This window comes from Crocuta crocuta, unplaced genomic scaffold (assembly GCF_008692635.1).
Source record: "Crocuta crocuta isolate KB4526 unplaced genomic scaffold, BGI_CrCroc_1.0 scaffold292, whole genome shotgun sequence".
Classification (NCBI taxonomy): domain Eukaryota; kingdom Metazoa; phylum Chordata; class Mammalia; order Carnivora; family Hyaenidae; genus Crocuta; species Crocuta crocuta.
Genome location: NW_027528370.1, coordinates 376184 through 399014, shown reverse-complemented (window position 1 = coordinate 399014; position 22831 = coordinate 376184). Strand labels below are relative to the sequence as shown.

The window sequence follows — 22831 nt, the reverse complement described above, 5'->3', positions numbered from 1 at the left end:
TAAAAACAACTAATATTAATTTAAAAAGTAACTAACTATATTTGACCCTATTAGAGAGATTCCTATACTAGAAGAGGTTTTAGGGTTTTTTGGGGGTTTGTTTTGTTTTGTTTTTACTGATAAAGGACCACAAATACTTAGATTATTGATTACACCTCAGGGAAAAAATGAGAAGGGGAAAAAGAGTAGGAAAAAAGAAAAAATTGGGGGATTTTGAAACAGCTAAATCATAATGGAAGTTTATCTCACTGCAAAAATTAGATTCATGAATAGTAGTATTGGGAGCCCTCAAAAAGAAATGGAGAATAAGATGGTACTTAATATAGTCATTTTTCTGCAAACAGGTTAAAACTGCTATACTGTCATTAAATGTCACCGGGAAAAGGAAGACAAGTGTCTAAATCACTTGGCACTCTCCTTGTAAAAGAGCAGAGTGTTTTCTGAAAATATCTACTTCATTCTCAGTCCTAAAATGACTTAAAGTGGGGAACAACTAATAAATGATAACTAACCTTAATGAGTGCATACTAGAATAAATTTTATATTGGGTTATTAAGTGATGATTTTGTTGTTGTTTTGAGATACATATTGAAACTGTTGCATTAAAATAAGGAAATAATGCAGAAATACCTTATATACATGACTTGCTTTAAGCTACCTATCTGTGCTTTGGAAACTGATTCACAAGTATCTGGTCATCTAAATCTAGAAAAGAGATTCTAGAAATAGAATTCACACAGTACTATAATGCATAGTCTTTGAAAGTTGAGAAAACAGTCGAGTCCCTCAGGAACACAAAAGTGAGCTAATAAAAATGAACTGATGCAGCCTGAACTTTTCAAAGTGATTCTTAAAAACTGTAACCTCTATATGCATACTTTAAAGAGTTTTCAAGCCAGCGAACCAGATAATCATTTGTAGCCATTATTGAAGGTACATTTAACAAAAAACCATCTTAACTTCAATGAAGATATAACACTACAACATAAACCTTTAAGAAACCTTCAGAGAAAACATTAAAATAGATTGCATCTGAGGTGACCAGAGTTTAAATTTAGCATATGAATATAGTTCAGAGGAAAAAAGAGAACAATATATTAAAGCTAAAAAAACTTGTAGAAGTCTGAAATCACTTCAGAACCAAGATGGCTATGGTAGGTCACAGGTAGAAAACTGGTAGAACAACACAGTTACACATATGGATTTTTATCTGCCAAGGAGGAGGGAGACATTTTTTAACTTATAAGTCAGGTAATAATTTCATATTCTCTGGCTGACAAAAAAGAATAGCAAAAAAATTAACCCAAATGAATCTAAATAACATTATAATTAGGATCAAATCCACTTACAGGTATTATTTTTGAATAAGAGGCTTTTTCTATAAAAGAATGCTGATATTAAAAAATATATATGCAAAATCTTTCAATTTGTACACAAAGTGTCTGACACTGCACAAATCAGAATATTCTTAAACTATCTTTGCAAAGAAACCAAATGTGGCTGGTTTTAGTTTCTTTTTACAGTACAGGTTTTCAAATTACACAATTCATGATAAACATTAAGATATAATACTTGATACAGAAAAAGCATTTGACAGAATACAACATCCTTTCTTGATAAAAGCTTTCAAGAAAGTAGGGATAAAAGGATCATACCTTAAGATCATAAAGGCCATTTATGAAAGACCCACCACTCATACCATACTCAATGGGGAAAAACTGAGAACTTTCTCCATAAGGTGAAGAATACCCCAGGGATGTCCACTCTCACCACTTTTATTCAACATTGTATTGGAAGTCCCAGCCTCAGTATTCAGACAACACAAAGAAATAAAAGACATCCAAATCGGCAAGGAGGAAGTCAAATTCACTCTTCACAGAAGACATGATTATCTATGTGGAAACCCAAAAGACCCCACCAAAAAAACCTGCTAGAACCGATCCATGAATTCAGCAAAGTTATGGATATAAAACCAATGAACAGAAATCAGTTGCATTTCCATACACCAATAATGAAGCAGAAGAAAGGGAAATCAAGGAATTGATCCCATTTATAATTTCACCAAAAATCAAAATACTTAGGAATAAACCTAACCAAAGAGGTGAAAAATCTATAAACTGAATGAAAACTATAGAAAGCTTATGAAAGAAATTGAAGACACACAAAAAGATGGAAAAACATTCCATGCTCATAGATTAGAGAACAAATTTTGTTAAAGTGCCATTACTACCCAAAACAATCTATACACTTAGTGCAATCCGTATCAAAATAATACCAGCATTCTTCACAGAGCTAGAACAAATAATCCTAAAATCTGTATAGAATGACAAAAGACCTGAAATAGCCAAAGCAATCCTGAAAAAGAAAACCAAAGTTGGACGCATCACAATCCTGGACCTTAGCCTATATTACAAAGCTGTAATCATCAAGACAGTATGGTACTGGCACAAGAACAGACAAGTAGATCGTTCGAACAGAACAGAGAACCCAGAAATGGACCCACAGGTGTATGATCAACTCGTCTTCAGCAAAGCAGGAAAGAATATCCAATGGAAAAAAGACAGTCTCTTCGGCAAATAGTGTTGGGAAAACTGGACAGCAACATTCAGAGGAATGAACTGGACCACTTTCTTACATCATACACAAAAATAAACATAAATGGATGAAAGACCTAACTGTATGACAGGAAGCTATCAAAATCTTAGAAGAAAAAACAGGCAAGAATACTCTGACTTTGGCTGCAGCATCTTCTTACTTGACATCTCCAGAGGCAAGGGAGACAAAAGCAAAAATGAACTATTGGGACTTCATCAAGATAAAAAATTCTGCACAGTGAAGGAAACAGTCAGCAAAACTAAAATGCAACTGACAGAATCAGAGAAAATATTTGCAAATGACCTATCAGATAAAGGGTTAGTTCAAAGTCTATAAAGACCTTATCAAACTCAACACCCAAAAAACAAATAATCCCGCGAAGAAATGGACAGAAGACATGAATAGACATTTTTCCAAAGAAGTCATCCTGATAGCTAACAGACACTCATCATCAGGGAAAAGATACTCAGCCTCACTCATAATTAGGGAAATACAAATCAAAACCACCATGAGATACCACCACACACCTGTCATAATGGCTAAAATTAACAACTCGGGCAACAACAGATGTTGATGAGCATGTGCAGAAAGAGGAACCCTTTTGCACTGCTGGTGGGAATGCAAACTGGAGTGGCCACTCTGGCAAATAGTAAGGAGGTTCCTCAAAAAATTAAAAATAAAACTACCCTACAACCCAGCAGTTGCACTACTAGCTACTTATCCAAAGGATAAATGCACATACACCCCAATGTTTATAGCTGCACTATCGACAATACCCAAGGTATGGAAAGAGTCCAAATGTCCACTGACAAACTGATAAAGAAGATGTGGTGTATATATAATATATATTAATATATATTATATTTATTAATTAATATATATTATATAATATATATTATGTTATATATATTATATATATACACACATACATACAATGGAATATTACTGGTGATCAGAAAGAATGCAGTCTTGCCATTTCCAACAATGTGAATGGAACTAGAGTGTTTTATGCTAAGTGAAATAAGTCAGAGAAAGACAAATATCATATGACTTCACTCATGTGGAATTTAAGATATAAAACAGATGAACATAAGGGAAGGGAAGCAAAAATAACATGAAAACAGAGAGGGAGACAAACCATAAGAAACTCCTAAATACAGAGAACAAACTGAGGGTTGCTGGCAGGGTGTTGGGCTGGGGGATGGGCATTAAGGAGGACAATGGTTGGGATGAGCACTGAATTCTAATTTTTTTAAAAATATTTATTATTGAGACAGAGAGAAACACAGCATGAGTGAGGGAGGGGCAGAGAGAGAGGAAGACACAGGATCCTCAGCAGGCTCCAGGCTCTGAGCTGTCAGCACAGGGCCTGGAACCACAAACCGTGAGATCAGGACCTGAGCCGAAGTTGTACGCTCAACCAACTGAGCCACCCAGGCACCCCGAGCACTGAATTCTATATGTAAATGATGAATCACTGAATTTTCTTTCTGAAATCATTATTACACTATATGTTAACTAAATTGGATATTTACAAAAATAAAAAATAAAGAATTCAGCCAAAAAATATTAAAAAATAAAGGAAGAAATTAATTTAAAAAATATATAATATTTGACTCAGGAAAAATACAGTACTTAGTATTTAGTGCCTACTTAGATCCCTTTTCCTCACCTCCCTCCAAGTACACAGATTAGATTTTGCTGGGTCTACATATATTATGAAGTGGTCGCTACCCTAACACAGATACCCGTTTCACTCAACTATGAAGAAAGGGCCTTGAGAAGTTATGGCCTGTCTTCTACACCTTACAGTAGGACCATCTTTAATTAATCTGTTTTAAGAATTACCTCTCGGCTTTATTCCCCTTTTCACTAGAAAGACCAAAACATATCCCACTTAACAAGAAAGGTATTTTTCATTTTCCTATTACTCGTGGTATTTATTTATTTAAAAAATTACCTAAGTTTCTACACTATGAAAATCTACAATGACCTCAGGACAAAATCTAATTTGAGGATCTCATGCAACAAGGAATGGAAAATACCTACTTCAGTATATATGAAAGGAAGCTTCTAAAACACAGGCTCCAGATCAGGCAGATCTGGGTTTGAATCGCTGTTAAACCACTGGGTATATAATCCTTAAGTTCTCTGAACCTCATTTTTCCCCCCATAGAAAGGAGATTAAAAAAGTAACTACCTTGAAGACTGTGGTGAGAATTAAATGAGATTATATATTTTAAGTACTTAAATAATGCTAGGCACATAGAGGTACTCAGTAAATGTTAACTGCTAATATTATTTCTAAAATGATAAATCTTCATTCTTAAAATATTCTTTTTTTGTGACCTAGCAATTAAACCAAGAGTGTATCTATGTAAGGAAATGTATAGTACTTAAAACTCTGGTTAGAGAAAAGTATCTGAAACATGGAAAATGGTCACATACACAATTACATGAAGAAAAGGCTATTATATGACAAAATGTATAATATGACTGCTATTTTTAAAGGGTAGGTTGTAGTTATATATACTACTGAAACGTGAGCAAAAATATAATGTCTATAGGTACTATAATAGCAAGTTAATTTTAACTTTTCATCATGTTTTTTAAAAAATTTCCAAATATTCTACAATGATCATGTATCAATTTATAAGAAATTTTAAAAATACATAATGTATGTAATTTCTTTTCTGATGCCAGTTTTCTCCAGAATAGCTGACTCAGAGGAAAAAAGAAAGAAAAAAATAAGCATACATTTTTAAAGCAAGATTTTATATAAAGGGTGTTAGTTTTAGTTTTATTATATTAAAAACTGCTATTTAGAATTATTACTCTCTAACATTAAACAAAACTCAAAGTCTGATACCTCAATTATAGCATACTTAATCATGTGTCCAAAACAGTATTTCACTTGGAGATCAAGTTGATACATACTCTGCTACTTAAATAAACACTAAACTTCATAGTAATTTTTAAATTTTTCCCTGACTTTATTGAGATATAATATAACATTGTGTAAGTTTAAGGTGTACACTGTATTGGCTTGATACACATATATCGCAAAATGATTACCACTACTGTGTTAGTTAATACCTCCATTACATCAAATAATTACCATCTCTTTTTTTCTGTGGTGAGAACACTTAAATCTACTTTCTTAGCAACTTCAAAATATGTAATACAGTATTTTCAACTATGATTACATGCTGTTCATTAGATCAACAGAACTTATTCTGCATTCAAAGTCATTACACCATTTTACACCCACCCAAAACTCAGTTGTTCCTTCTTCCTGTTAGAAGTTGCTACTGTAAGATTTTTTAGCTTTTCTCCAGGAGACCAGACTAGATATTGGCAACAGCCAACTAAAACTTATTGGTGAATTTATCATTACATTATATCTTTAATTGTTAGACAAAGGATGTTATTTTTATTTTTTTAATGTTTATTTATTTATTTTTGACGGGAGGAGGGGCAGAGAGAGAGAGGGAGACACAGATTCCCAAGACACAAGGCTCTAACTCACGAACTATGAAATGATATGACCTGAGCTGAAATCAAGTCAGATGCTTAACCTACTGAGCCACCCAGATGCCCCTCAAAGGCTAATATTTTATAAGTTAGAAAGTCTCCCTTGATGAACATTAACTCAGAAAACATAGATGGATCATTAAATCCTAAATCCCATGTTTTCCTGTAGCAAAACTGGTGTGGTACTGAGCTTTGGGTATGGATGCTGTCACCTGCAAAGTAAGAAAAGATGGTGAAAAGAAGCCTATCAAAAAACCCCAAAAGATATGGTCTGCTAAGAAGGGAGAAAATGAGGAGAAAATAAGTTCACTGAAAAGCAAGGAAGGAATCTGTAAAAAGGAAGAAGTTACCAACAGTATCAACTGCTGCAACGAAGCAGACAAAAGATTAAGCAGAATACCCGAGGAAGATTCTTGATGGGGACAAACTGAATTAATAGCTCAGGGAAGATCCCTGAGTTGTTGCTGAGCAATTCCAGAACTTGGAAAGAGGAAAGGGAATAGGGTATAATAGTAATCCAGGAATGCTACTGCAGTGAGCCTGAATCAGGTATCACCAATCTACTTTGAACCTGCCTGGGAGGTTGAAAGATAGTCCTACGACAGAACAGCAAATCTATAGGCATAAAAAGTGAAAACCTCAAGTAGAGACAAAACTAAATGTAAGAAATTTAAAAGAAATTAGGTCAAAAGCAGTCATTCTTAAACTTTAATTATCACCTATGGTGCTTATAAAAATGCTAATTCTTGGGGCACCTGGATGGCTCAGTAAGTTAAACATCCAACTTCAGCTCAGGTCATGATCTTACGATTCCTGAGTTTGAGCCCTGCGTTGGACTCTGTGCTAATAGCTCAGAGCGTACAGCCTGTTTCAGATTCTTTGTCTCCCTCTCTCTCTGCTCCTCCCCAGCTAAGACTCTGTCTCTCTCTTTCTCTCCTTCGAAAATAAACATTAAAAAAATAAGTAAATAAAATAAAAATGCTAATTCTTGAGTAACATTCTAGAAATACTGATTTAGTGGGTCTGTATGGGGCCTTCCAAACTGATAATTTAACAGTACTTTAGAAGATCGTGGTGCAGGTGGTTTGTAGGCTTTGAGAAAAAAATCACTAGCATGTGGGCAATGTGGGTTGACAAGTGATGAAAATGTCAAAGTATGATTTAAATCAGAAAACTGAAAGAAACTTTTTTAAAAGTACAAGAAGGAATAAAGTGATGTTCACATAACCTATTAAAATTAGTTAAAGGTAGTCCTAGGGTCCTGTCAAAGTAAGAAATGAAGCTAATAATTTAATATGGAGCAGGATAGTATAGGTTTGGGGCCATGGGACGATAGCGTGGACCACAGTCTTACAATCTGCCTTATTTTGTATTTTACCAATGGACAATAAGTTAAAAAGAGCATATCTGATATTCCCAGAAAGAGAGAGCCAGTCTTTAAAGTAACATGAAGCTAAACAGAGAAATTTCTTTAGAAAATTTAGATAAACTAAATTTCTTTATATAATATTCCTTATATAATATACTCTATTTTGTTACTCAGCAATGCCTCAGATTATAAGAAACCCCATAAATTTACAAGTTAAAAAAATATATATTATCATTTAAAGATATACACTGATTACAGACACACACCCTCATTTCAGATATGTCAAAAAATGAACATGTTAAAATGTAATAAACATGGCATAACATACTTTGGCTATGCCTCAACCCTAAATATCTTATCAATAGCTTGGTAAAGATTTTATCAGAATGTCTAGATTGGAATGCTTAAGTATATTTTATTTCAGAACTCAATTCCATTAACTTTCAGAGTCTATTCTTTCAGTTTTCTTAGCCTAGATTTGAAGAAGTCTATCTTAGTTGTAGGTAAACGGTGCTTCTTACATCACAGTATGTAGGTTAGAAAGATTATTTATAATAGATAAGTAATTCTATACAATGATGAAATAAATATTTAACAAATTAGAATAAACTATCTACATCTAGAATACATGAAATCTCACTGTTTTTTGAAGCTAGGATTTAAGCGTTCCCTATGATTTTCTTTAGCTTTACAACTCTGAGAATGAGCTCACCTATTTCATCTAGGACTATGTCTTTGCAGCAAACAACGTCTCTCACCCTCATATCCTATATAAATACTGGAATAACAAGTTTACATAACTAATGTATTCTACATTTTTTCTTCATTCTTACATTAATATATAATCCAAATTTAATAATGCTGCGCTAATAGGTAAAAATATTCTTATTAACTTTTTAAAATCCGTAATGAAAATCCTTCAGTCTAACTACCAGATTTTTAGTAGGTCACCTTTTCCTCCAACATAATATAAATATTTTTTAAAAAGCTATTTAAAAACTAAAGGATAGTATAAAGTTGGTGAGTTTTGAAAGGCATTCCCATGTATGGCACCCTACTGTACTTTGATTAATTATCTCTCAGTTATGAGTTAGTTTCTTATCACATATGGTATTCCACAGCATGCTATGCAAACGCATCAGGCCCACATGCCATCTAAATTAGAAAGTGGCTTGGTTTTTCCAGTTTGTAGTTAAGTGTAACTTAACAAAGTGATTTAGTTTTTCAATTCTGAAAATTATTAATATGAAAAAATTGTCTAATTTTAGGGATTCCAATCATTTATTTTCCTCTGTGAATATGATGTTGAAATACATATAAATGTATGTCATAAACACGGACAAACTGTACCTGGAGGAGAGAAATCACATTTATAAAAAGATTCTTAAGGAACACCTGACCATGACATATTGAAGTATACCTGTATGTTTAATGTGTAGTACACAGTCACCATGAAAATTACTTTAAGTTACAGAACTAACAGATAGGTATAGATTCCAATACTATTATGGAGAACAACTGCAAATAGTCTTTGTTTCACTCAAAATTGTTACTTGATAAAATATTACCTAGGAATAGGTTTCAGAAAATGTCTAGAACAGTCAAGTAAAGAACCTTTTTAAGCAAGCAATAATGACTAATAATAAGTTCAGTTTGTACATAAATGTTCAGTTTTAAAAAGATACACTCTTTTTTTTAAAAAAAACATAGTATCAACTATAATTAGTGGAATTCTTAATGGCTCTGACTTCTTCCTGAATTCACAAATCATTGTTACTAGTCTCAAAGTACAACACTCAGTTAGAAACTAAGGGCTAAATAAGACATTAATACAAACAATTCTGTGGAAAAAGTTAGAGTTCAGGCGTATAGAGTTTAGGCAATAGCCTAATATAACCCAGATGTAAAGTAGAAGATAACTGGAAGATTGTAGGTTTTATCCCCCACACTAGCAAAGAAGTAATCTAAAGTTTAATATGTAACTACAGCTATCATCAAGGATAACCACACCAGTTTGAATTCTCAGACTTTTAGTAAGTTTACAAACCACCACGGATTTGTTCTATGGGATTCTACTGTAAGAAACTGTATTAACAACTTTTCTATAAACGTTTACATACCTGTATCATTGGTAAAAAGGCCAATCAAAATTCAGTAAAGGTTGCTAAAGCACACTGTTGTAAATTCTAATGCCTGTCATACAAATGCTAGAATACTGAATTAAAAGTTAGGTGTTCCGTTTTACCTAACATGACTTCTCTGTCAATCATGCTACATTCAGAAACTTAAAATTTAACCTAATTTCAGATAAAGTTCCAGAGGTCAAATGAATAGCTAAAATATTTTAAAATCCTTGTTTTAACAGTTATACTTCAAATTTAAAAGACCTTTAACACCCAACATGGGGCTCAAACTGACAACCCCAACATCAACAGTTGCATGCGCCACCTGAGCCAGCAGGCGCCCCTTAATTTTATATTTTTCATAAATTTTCATTACACATAAAATTCAAACATTCAGTTTCTGGTATTACCAGTTTCAATTACATGTGCTTATTTAATGTACTATGGCAAGATACTCCTTGGAAAGACTGTTCAGTTCTTAAAGGGGCAAAATTCACAGTTAATGTTTTATTGAAAATGAATAGTCACATATGTAGTGTTTGCTCAAGTATATCAGTTATAGAATTCTAGTTGCTTAATGAAGAAAAAAAGGAAAATAAAGATTTTTAAAAAATCATACTTTCCCTAATAAGGGATTTCTAATACTAGTGATTATCAAAAAGTACCACCTGCCTCAGCAGAAATGCATAGCATTTGCAGTTCCAGAAAATTTTACAAAGGGATTTACATGACATCTCTCTGCATATGAATTCAATTTATTATTGCTCTACACTAGATAGATCAAATAAGAGCGAACCAAATGGAGGTCTCCAAGCTAGACCGTTCATCTTGTAGTAGTCAGATAATGACCTGTCATGTATACACCACAGCTTTTCACCAAACAGAGCTTAAATAAGGATGAAAAGCTAAAATCATAACTGGCACAGTCACTGTAAAATATGTGATGTACACTTAAATTCCCAGTGGCATTTGTGAATATATATGACTTGGATGAAGCACTCTTAAAAAATATTTATACATGTTCACTTAACCATGTCAAAATAAATGATCTTCATTTGGGGTGTTTTAACAGAAGTTGTTGAGATCTTTATTAAGTATACCCTGGAAAAAGACCAAATAGTGAACCTGCCCTATATTTAATAATAATACAGTACTTAGTCTGCTTTGTATTTTATATCTAAGTATACAACATAATTTTAAAATAGTCTGTTGACATTTCACTTGGGTTTTGGGCCAATTGTATATTTGTTTAAAAATTCTAAAAAAGTTCATTTTTAGATGACAATCTTTCTTAATAACTGATGATTTCATAAAATACATAAATAGATTCTTATTCTCGACTGCTCATTACAATAATTTAGGGAGCTTGTAAAAAATATAAATGTCCACCCTCATTCCCTCTCTCACCTCTTCCTGAACAATTCAGTCTAAAGCCCATTAGGTTATAGTAAGCAAAATAGGTGTCCATGTTGGGTGGCAGTGGAGAGTGATGAGAGGTAAGTTTATATCAGAGGACTAATTTTATAGGAATATTTAAGAATAATGGGAGCCAGTTTTCTGACAGGGAGTTACAATATAGAACGGGAGAAAACTGGAATGGCTTCTGGTATTTATAAAGGCAAAAATATAGACTCCAGTGGGTATGTGTACATATAATATAGTCCTTGGCTCTGTCCAGAAGAACGGGGAGGAACAACACTGCAGTAACAATGAGCACATCTAGTACCCAGATCTTGGTTTCTAAATACTATTCTCCACTGAAAGGAACTGGAGTTCCTTGGAGAAATGGCTGGTTCCAGGACTAGGGAAAGGGAAAGTACAGTGGAGTCTGGAACATCTTTAGTAAGGAAGTACTTAAAGATTGCTGGGGTCATGTCAAAAGGACATAGATGCCAAGTGGAAGTGGTAGAAGGAAGTCTGAAGTGGCTTCCATTAGCCAAATCTGGGACAATTTGAAGATTAAAATAAATGATAATAACCAATATAGTCCACTGAATAAAACAGAAAATGAAAGTTTGATGAGGAATAGGATATTTGCATAGTCTAAAGGTTCTTCCCTACAAATTAATTAGAAAGGGGAACAGAATGGAAAAGACTTGCAGACAGCCCCTTAGTCAAGTGATTACCATCTATGGTTCACATTGAAGTCATGTGTTACCTGACAGAATGCATCTGCATCACATCTGTGGCATTTCTTAACAAAGATACACAAAATGAATCTAACTATAAAAAAGATTGAAAAAATACAAGTGAGGCATTCTACAAAATAACTGCCCTGTAATCTTCAAAAGTGTCATGAAAATCAAGGAAAGACAAAGGGACTGTCCAGACTAATGACTAAAGAAACATGAAAAATAAATGCAACAAGTGATGCTACACTGGATCCTTTTGCTTACAGAGGAAATTTCTAGGACAAATGACAAAACCTGAATACTGAGGATTAGATGGTAATAACATTAATTTTCTTTTTGTTGGTTATATTTTAGATATGAAAGAGGATGGAAAAACACAAATGCAAAGCAGAGGTGTGACAAATGTACTTTCTGAAAGATTATTTTAGTACCAGTATAGGAGTATAGTCTCCAAACATTTTTGTTGATGTGCCCCAATACTAAAAGTATCTGAAATATGTATCTTAACATATATGTGTGTGTGTGAAGTTATATCATGTTCCACAGTATTAACATATTATTTACATTATAAATCACAGATATAGAAATTACAATGAGATGTTATACAGAATTAAGTTGACTTAATTAGTCATCTTCTCTATCTCTCAGGGTACAAACACTTCATTTTGGAGGCCACTAGCAATGAGAACTGGTAGAAGGGAAGAGTATGGCATACCTATTTAGATAGTTTCCAAAATAGGAGAAACTGAAAGAATGAGGAAAAAGTGGAACATTGAATCAACACAATAGCAATGGAGAAAAGGAACAAAGAGCACACTGGGGAAGCATTTAAGGAAGAAAACATTTCCAGGACTTAGAGAATGATTTTCTGTAAGGAACAAGGATGGGAAAGGCTTGAAAATGATTCTAAGTATTTAGGTTAGGTGAACAAATGGAATAAACAGGGAAGAAAACTAAGAGAGGGGTGAAGAGAAGGATTAAGAACAAAATGCATCATTTTTCCAGGCATATAATACTCATTAACATTAGTATTATGGCAACATAGTAAAGAGCAAGGGAAAAAAACCCTAAGCCACGGAGCTAGGTGGCGATGCACTAGCTGCATTGAACATAAACTTAATACGCTGTCTGGAGAGGTGCTGCCTCAGTCAGTGTCTCTGAAGCACAGCCTATGAGAGAATATGTGTTGTGCATGTGTGTTTCCATGTGTTTGCATGTGTGTAGATTTGTGCTTCCGTGTGTGCACACATATTTGTATATATCTGTGTCCATGTAGTCATTTTTCTTGAAACTTAAAGTGAACTAACTATGTTTATAACAGGTTGATAAGTCAGAGAAAGTCTTATCATGCCATATTTTATACGTTTGGGTAGAATAAACACTCTATATACAAATATTGAATGGTTATCTTGTCATACCTTAAACTAATATAAAGTTATATATCAATTATTTCTCAATTTAAAAAAAGTCATTCTAGTTTTAGGTAAACTGTCATGAATCAATATTACTGAAACTACACTTAGGTGTATATTATCATGTGCTAAAACTTAAAATTATGGATTATGTTTTAATTAATCTTCTTAGACTTTAGCAGAATATCTGTAAAAGTAATACGCAGGATTTGTGACAAAAGATTTTTGCCCTTACAAAGCCCATAATGATAAACCATTACTTGAAGAGAAAGTCATGTATAAATATATTATGCTGCTGAGAATATACATGGCATTACTTTAGTTTCCCCTGCTACACAAAATTTGGAGACAATAATGTTAAGAGTTAAATTAATGTTTAAAGTGCAATGTATTTTTAAGCATATATTCAGCTATATACCCTCACCTTGTATTTATCTAAAATTCTAAGCAAAATAAATAGCTTATTTGGGAGTCAAATTGTTAGAATAAAAGGTAAGACTCCTTGAACTTAATAAAACTATCACACAGAAAGGAAGCTGGATATATATAATATGGCTATAACAATTTTACATTCACTTTCCCCTACCTAAATTTATCAGCAACTGATTCACTTCCCTTCCGGCAATAACTATTTTTACCTTAGTTTTCATATCATTAAAATATATGAACATGGCAAATACATACAGTATTTCCTAACAAATTACAGTCCACCAAATATAATAAAGGAAAATGAAGGACAAGCAAAGTATATTAACTTCCACTGTAGGTTTCTTTTAGGCCCTACAATGATGCTAGTTTTGACTAAGATACTAGTAACATACTGATTTCTTAATTTAAGAGCTTCTGCAGCAATTCACTGAATTATAAATTAAAGCATGATATTATCTATGACTGCTTTCTTCTTTGGACCCAAACTAGCAAACATCTTTCAAAGAAAAATGTAAACAGAAATTTACTACCTGCTAGTTAGGAATGAAAGTCTTCAAAAGTGAACAAATCAGAATGGATGCAACAACAAATATTCAAGGTAATTAAGTTTCCAACTTAACTATTACATTAAATTTAATTTTTTATTAGAAAAAAAGTATAACTATACAATGTTTATATGGCAAAAATACAAATCCACTTCACTGCCATAAACCTTATAGTAAAATGCTATGACATTCCAATTATACCATAATTGGATGAAATTTTGATCATGTTGGTTGTTTATATCTCGTATTCAATCAGAGGTCAGAAAATACAATGCAAGTTTCCTAACAATGTGCCTTCCTAATGGATTTCCATTCAAAGTCGAAGACCTCTTGTCTCATAAAGAGGGAAAAACAAAAACCAAAATAAAAATAACTTATCCTTCTCAATGGCTACTAGCATCCTACTGCATTAAGAAATGTATGATGGGGCACCTGGGTGGCTCAGTGGGTTGAGCATACAACTTCGGCTCAGGTCATGATCTCAGGGCTCTAGTTTGGGCCCCACACTGGGCTCACTGCTGTCAGCTCAGAGCCTGGAGCCTGCTTCGGATCCTCTGTTTCCCTCTCTCTCTCTCTGTCCCTCCCTGGCTCACACTCTCCTCTCTCTCAAAAATAAATAAACATTAAAAACATTTTTTAAAGATTATTTTAAAAAAAGAAATGTATGATATACTCCTAACATCTGTGAAATAGGTCCCCTTTCATTTTCAGTATTCATTAATGAATTTACTATATAACTTAAAGCCATTCCTTAAGCATTGACTACAATGCTATACATTTATAGTATTGCAGAACCCTTTCAAAAGAATGTACACAAAAAGGTGTATTTTTGAAGGGCAATAAATATTTTTTAAAAGACGTTTTCCTTATTTGCTTGTTGAGGGTGGAGGAAACCCCAAACAAAAAGATGTATTAGAAAAATCATATTATGGGATGCCTGGGTGACTCATTCAGTTGAGTGCCCAACTCTTGATTTCAACTCAGGTCATAATTTCAGATGGGATCATACCCTGCTTTGGACTCTGCACTGGTCCCTCCCCTGCTCAAATGCTCTCTTTCTCTCTCAAAACAAATAAATAAAGTTAAAAAAAAAGAAAGAGAAAAATCATATTATACCATTAAGAGTCCCAGAAGGCAACTCTCTAAAATCTATAGTATAACCACTATTTTTTCCCATTTAAATAGTTTCTGTAAAGCATTTTTTAATTATGCAATAAAACTTTTGCTATTAAATATAAGTCTGGGTCCTAGTAAAATGCTTGGAAAAAAATTATTGATATTGTATAGTTTAAAATCAGCAGCAAAGGGGGCGCCTGGGTGGCTTAGTCGTTTAAGCGTCCAACTTCTGCTAAGGTCATGATCTCACGGTTCCTGGGTTCGAGCCCGTGTCGGGCTCTGTGCTGATAACTAGCTCAGAGCCTGGAGCCTGCTTCAGATTCTGTCTCTCCCTCTCTCTCTGAGCCTCCCCTGCTCACACTGTCTCACGCTGTCTCTCTCTCTCTCTCTCTCTCAGAACTAATAAAACATTTAAAAAATGAAATAAAATCAGCAGCAAAAAAGCTTGATTATTAAATAAAATGCAGAGTATATTCCACTAATAATCATTACACTAATATATAAATTTTTAAATAAATTTGGTTTAAAAACCCTTTCAATAGTTTTTCTATCATCAAATGTTTTTCTGTGGTTTTTCAAAAATAAATTTTTGTAAATGGTGTCTGTGGTAACCTGGAACAAATAATTTTAACTTAAAAAATATATTTTTTTGTTTTATTTTTATTACAGCTTGTACTTTATTAAAAGGTAAAACTACAAAAATTATACGGACATCCATCATGCCTTTAGGATTATTCATAATTTTGGTATGTTCTAAATATAGTGGCTTTTTATCCTTTGGAGGATCTCAAATTAAAAGTGGATCATTCATTAATGAATTACTAGACTCAATCCACATACCATCCTCTATGGCCATTATCAAAGTTTTTAAACATTAGAAATTAGACTCAGAATCTAAAGGCAACAATTTGGCCAAAAAATGCAGATATATACAGAAATGTATATTTGCTTCCACAATCAGAAAGGAATTTAGCATCAATTTTAATTGACTCTAGGACAGACAATTGCATTTAAATGGCATTTAAGAAAGATGGCTTCATGTCCATATTACAATAGATCGCTAATTTCCACTGTCTACTTATGGAAGAACAATTTGATTAACCCACAGCTGACTAGGATGTCTTATTTCAAATACATTCAGTATTTTTGTCAAATGAGTCAAAGTATCAGGAGTCTAAGTATTCACCCACTTTAAATTTTTTTTTTTTTAATGTTTTATTTATTTCTAGGAGAGAGGTAGAGACAGCATGAGCAGGGGAGGGTCAGAGAGAGAGGGAGTCACAGACTGAAACAGGCTCCAGGCTCTGAGCTGGCAGTCAGCACAGAGCCCGACGCGGGGCTCGAACCCACGAACCGCGAGATCATGACCCAAGCGAAAGTCGGACGCTTAACCGACTAAGCCACCCAGGCGCCCCGCACCCACTTTAAGGAAACAATAGTTTTAAGCTGCAGATTACCACAATTTAAGGTTATAATATTGATATTCAAAGGGTATAATTTAAAAAATTTTTGAAGATAAAAACTATTAAATGACCTTACTGTCCTTTCTAACTTAGCTAAATAAATATCAAAAATAAATTTTAGGATATAAAAACTAGTTTTGTGAAAGAACAGACTTTTCTTTTTCCCCTCAATGTTCATCAGTTTTGTTTCTTAAATTCCATGAGTGAAAGCATATGGTATTTGTCTTTCTCTGACTTATTTCACTTAGTTCTCAGACATTATTAAAACATATACAATATACTTAATGAGTTATCTACAAAATAAAATTAGATTTTATTGGTTATTCTTTGATTCATATTTATATATATATTACTATATATTTGTCAAAACAAATCTCTCATGACTCATTCCTTAGGTGTGATAGGTAAGTGCAGGGTGACTTTCTTTGGTGACTAGAGTACTGTTTAATATCAAAAACAGAAAATATACAAAATAAAAATATTTAAAATAGAAAGTATACAAAATTAACAGCTAAAATATTTCAGAAGAAACATATAATTTAGTAGAGCTGTTTATTTCTTATTTTAAGGGCAAAAAAACAACCTTGGCAAAATATTCTTGAAGTACATTAAAATGTTGGTCATTCAGAATTCTAATTATCTTTAAAGTCACAAAGCTGATGGTATGATATGGCTATCAAAATGAAGTGAAACACTTTTTCTTATAGACTTCTTTTCTCCTTACCTTAGAAGATGAAGAATCACACTCCTGACATATCCACCCATAGCCTGTTTGTTTAGGAGACTTTTTCAAAGGGGGATCCAAACAGCCAAAATGGTAGCATAGTCTGCATTCATCACACCTGTAGGGTAAAGAGATTTATAGTATATCTAAATAATATTAAAAACTATCTTTTTGAAAAATAAATCGCAAATTACTGTACATTTCAACACTGTTAATTCTATCCTTAGTTCACAAGATTATTAAATTAATGTCTATCACAAAGACAATCTAAAGCTGAAATATATGTTTTAGGAAAAAACAAAATATAACAATAAAATTAACAAACAAAATAAATATCACTCAGAACACTTTGATAGTAGAAATGTTAAGAGCATATGAATGAATGTATGTGTATAGCTAAATGTATTCACAACAAATACAATTTCAATTTTAAACTTCAAGAATTAATTTATCCATTAGTTTAAAAACATTTAATATAATATATATATAATTCTAGATTATGAATTTAATCTAATACATTATGATTACTTAAAAAATTTTAAGCTGGAGTCATTTCTATATGATATACCTTATCTCTATACGATATACCTTATTACTCTTTGTCCAAGTTAAGAAGATTGTAAATACACTTTCTAATGTTTACAGCATGCTAACACAATCTAGCAAATAAAAACCATCCTAAGAATTTGGCATTATTTTCTCAAATATAAATATTCTCAGAATTACCTATCACTTCCTTTCAGTGCATTTAGTTTTTCAAAGTACCTCCTAGTACATCTTTAAGCTTATCAACAAATATTTTGATACTGTCTTTGCCACCCTATAATGTGCAAAATCTAAGAAAACTATCATACCTATTCTTCGTTTCAGACAATCTCATCCTGCTGACAATGAAGAGAGATCTGCATTATTTCATTGGTTTGTACAATAAAATGTGCATCAGTTGGAATAACAAGACCAAAATTTAATAACAAATAACAAAGACGTATACATCTAATAGAAAGGATTTTGTCCTCATTTTCCTTGTGTTCTTTTAAGTTAAAAAATACTTTTATTCAGTCTGTCAGATTCTCTTTATTTACTGTTTCTCTTCCTGATTTATAACTTAAAATGCTGAGAAAACCACAAGTACAAAACCAAGAAGAAATTTTTATAAAACATATATTACTTGAATAAATTGCAAAATTACTATTAAATGACCTTTATTAGAAAAAAGGGAGGAAGGAACTATTGTTAGAAACAACACACAAAGAAAAACCATTGATTTTTAAAAACCAGAATACACTGGACTATAAATCAATTTATGTAAAAATTTCAAATCATGTTACAAAATCCAATCTCCCAAAGACCCATTTTGGAAATCAAGTTTCAGAAAGTTAGCAACTTACTTAAGTTATTCAGGTATAAAGAAGTTTAAAACATATTATTCATAAATTTATCCTTTTTTCCTCTAAATTTTCTCCTTATGAACCAAATAAACTCATGCACTTTTCCAAAACCCTTATTTTAGACTCAAGAAAAGGACTTGAAAAGAATGATCTACCATGATAATTCTATCTACGTGAAAAGTTAAATCAAATAGGAATAACAGTACTTTATTTACTATGCCAATATTATAAATAAATCAAAAATACACTTAAAAGCAGTCAAAATATTCAAATACCTGTTGTTCTGGCATTTAGAAAAAACAGATAATATATAGCTAACATCAAATGTAACATTAAAAAACTACATGGCAAGCCCACACAATTTTATGTTCTTTCTTGTCAATATAATTTTTTACCTTTAAATAGTTAAACCTTCAATTATATTATATATAGTTACAGGATGTGAGCACTTCTGAATTTACAAGAAAGTTGAGACTTCTAAATAGCTGGGCCACATTCCTTCAAACATGAAAACTAGTGTTTCTACAATCTTTGGTGGAAAATTTAAAAAGAATCACATTCGTTACTTCAGCAAGAAACAAATACAACTTACTTTCTCGTTGTAATGTCAGGGTCATGGAGGATACAAGTAACACATGCTGCTAAGTGTCTAACAGTGTGTTTGGAGTACTCTCTATCTGCTCTTCTAGTTGAGTTTTTCTATTCAACTTTTATAGGTTTTCAGGATACTCGCTTGAAAAGTATCAGCTACTGCTTTCTGATATTGTAACTCTATTTGAGCATTTTCTTAACAAAAATTTCTGGTGGATTTAGAAAATAGATCTTTAACCTTAGTAAGACTATGCAAATGGACAGTAAAAAGACATGAAAATGAGAATTTCTACTGAGTGAAGTACATGGACTCAATTTTGGTTTACTATATAGTATTTTTGCTTCACTTCAGGTTGTGGCCAATGTTCCTTAGAGTTCAGATTGCCAAGAATCTGAGCTCTTGATAGGTGAAGAGTTATGGCATTACTGTTTTCCTAGTTCATATCAAATTATAACCTAACTATTGCATATTTACTTTAAAACTCTGTCATAATAACTTCAAATTATGATTTCTAGTGTATAAGTCACACCAAACACCACGATGAATATAAAGGTATATCTTAATTTGTTGTTTTATAAATAATTTGTTTATATCACCTGCATAGATGAAGGGAATTCTTATTGTTATCTATGTTTTTCCAGCTAATAACTTTAAAAACAAGTTTGCTACATTGATATAGTTCCAATTTATAGTTAATTCCAATTAATTATAAAATCACATTATCAGCTCAAGAATAAATGCACAGGGAAAAGAAAGGTTGTGTATGCTAGATTGGTTAGACAATAATGTTGAAGTATATGCCATTTGGAAATGACCTAATTCTGATTACTTCATTAGTAATACCTTTTAGAATGACTTAGTCTCCATGTGGAACTCTAATGTATTTGTGATGGGCCTCAGAGGAAAGGCAGAATTTGCTGGTCAGAATTAGGGAGTGATATGAGAGTTCTCAAGTTATAGCTCATTCACCAGTAAATAAAAACTGTAATTCCAAGAATAAATAGCAAAAAAGAGTAGTTAATACGCTTAGAAATGCCGAAATCCAGGAGAGAAAAAACACAAAAAGAAATAAATCAATCCTAAAATCAATAGCTCTGTTAATAAATATGCAAATAAAAGCTCTTTCTACAAACGGCTAAAATTATTTACATGTGGAAAAAGTATGGTTGTTTCTACATTAGAATATTGAGGACATCCATAGCTTTATGTGCTGGTAACAAAAATATCCTGAATGATAAAAGTAAACGTGAACAGAATTTGTTAAGAATAGATCATAGACAAATGTAAGAGATGCCATTAAGAATCCTAGAAATTGAAGAACAATGTAGATGGTAAAAATAGTGGATTACGTATTTCATGCACACACACAACAGTATGAAAAGTCTCGCACGTTTTGTCAGCTAATAAATTCTAGCTGTGTTACAAATTCAGATCTTTTTTAAAAACTGAAAATCAGAAACTACTAAGGGTCTGTAACCACTCTTCTACCTAAAAGCTGAAATAAAGTTGAAATAGTTTTTGATCAAATTGCTATTTATCATCTCTACTTCTATTTCTTACATATACCTGGAAACATATAATTGCAGCACATAATATACACATATTTCATTTTTCAAGAATAGTGAATGCAATGTGTTAAAATCTTTTCCAAGAGCAGTCATTGACCCACAAAAGCATAGTGATATGACACAATATACTTTATTATGGAACACAAATGTCTATATTAAAAAAAACATTATAATATTCCAGTAGCACACATACTAAATAGAAAGGCAATATCTTAAAATATCAAAAGAGAATATTAAACTAACCTTTAAAGAAACACTATGAATTCCTTTTACTAAAATACAAACTGGATGCTTAAAGAAGTATCCTTTAAATATCTAATAAATATTATACACATTGACACTACAGGGCATTCTAAAATTACAGTTTTAATGAGAAAAAAATGAATCCCATTTATAAGATGAAAGGAAACCTGATTGCTTAATTATATTACTTAATACAAATATTAAATACAACTTCCTAGGTATCAGATTCATAAAGGACACCTATGTGTAAATAATAATGCAGCTAAATATACGTGGTCTTTTACACACTGATTTAACCAAATGCAGTGACCAAAAAACATAGTTCTATATTTAAAATACTTACTTAGCATATGGTTAAGTATAGCACCCTAGACAAATAAAAGGAGGAAAATAACTTATGTTCATATGTGCTATGATCCATACAACATCAGGTGTTTACCTAACTACTGAGAATACAAATACAAGTAAAAAGAAACAACAGATTTATTTCTGCCTGTGCCAAGAGAAAGGCTAAACACCACTACTCCAAAGGAATTCATTAACTATATTAATTTCCAATTGGTTACGTCACTAGGAAAATATATTAAATAACCATTTTTAAACTAACTAGAACAATTAAGTGCACCTCCTATACTTATAACTTATAGCCAGATGATAAGCTAAACTTCAGAAGAGAAATCCGTAACATGAGACTTGAAAAGGGATGTACATTTTTTTGTGATCAAGCTGACCCATATTCACAGCTATTTTTTTTTTTTTATGTCAAGGAACATTTTATAACCCATGTCTATAATGTAAAATGCTGACTCTAAAAATATATACTATTACATGTGTTCACTTAAAAAAAAAAATCTAAAAATGTAGAGAATTGATTAGGTTGGGTTTCCTTAGTTTTTCATCATTTCTGTGTAAAAATTCTATACAAGAAAGATCAAGAGAATTGATCTTTAATGCTAACATTATTTAAATTAAATCTCACTATGAGCTTAACACACCCACACAAATCTATTAACAGCAGTGATAGATTCTTTTTCATTGAATAGTGGCCAATTATTTCAATTACCCATTTTAACAGATGGAGAAAATGCAGGATTGTGGCCCATGAGTTAAATCACTTTTAAAATAATTCAAGCTTGAACAAAATTCTGCATTCTACCAATATCAGAATAACATTTCATATTAATAAAGGCATATTTTATTCCTTATATATTTTACAACAACTTTAGTGCATATCACCTATATGAACATTTTCTAAACAAAATAATTAGAAAATGTATTTTATATCATTTTTCAAATAGAAGACTTGTGTAGAGATCTTCAACATATTTTCATTAATGCCACTACAGACTTCTATTTTTATCTCAAGCAGTAATGATTGAGTGGTAAAAAAGACAAAAATACTCTTAACACAATTAAAGTACATTGATTGAAAAAAATATGGATCATTATAGGAATCCAAATTCATTTAATAATAACTTAACTAATGAGATCAATTCAGTTAGCTTCATCTGCAACAGCCAGGTTAGAAGATTTAAAATGAAGCCAAAAAAAAAAAAAAAAAAAAAAAAAAAAAAAAACAAAAAAATTCTAAAAAAAAA

The 22831-nt window shown here is 32.1% G+C and overlaps 1 protein-coding gene across 4 annotated transcripts in view; it reads right to left on the bottom strand.

Moving 5' to 3' along the window:
- PHF14 (PHD finger protein 14) overlaps positions 1-22831 on the bottom strand; it is a 210921-nt gene that overhangs the window by 56907 nt on the left and 131183 nt on the right. For 2 of the 4 annotated variants that reach the window (XM_077754230.1, XM_077754226.1), the window contains exons 17-18: positions 18297-18326; positions 17443-17560 (exon numbers count right to left, since the gene is read on the bottom strand). In XM_077754230.1, coding sequence (XP_077610356.1) covers positions 17443-17560; positions 18297-18326 — 148 coding nt within the window. The remainder of the gene's footprint in view (positions 1-17442; positions 17561-18296; positions 18327-22831) is intronic. The other 2 variants (XM_077754227.1, XM_077754229.1) reach the window with 2 other exon arrangements.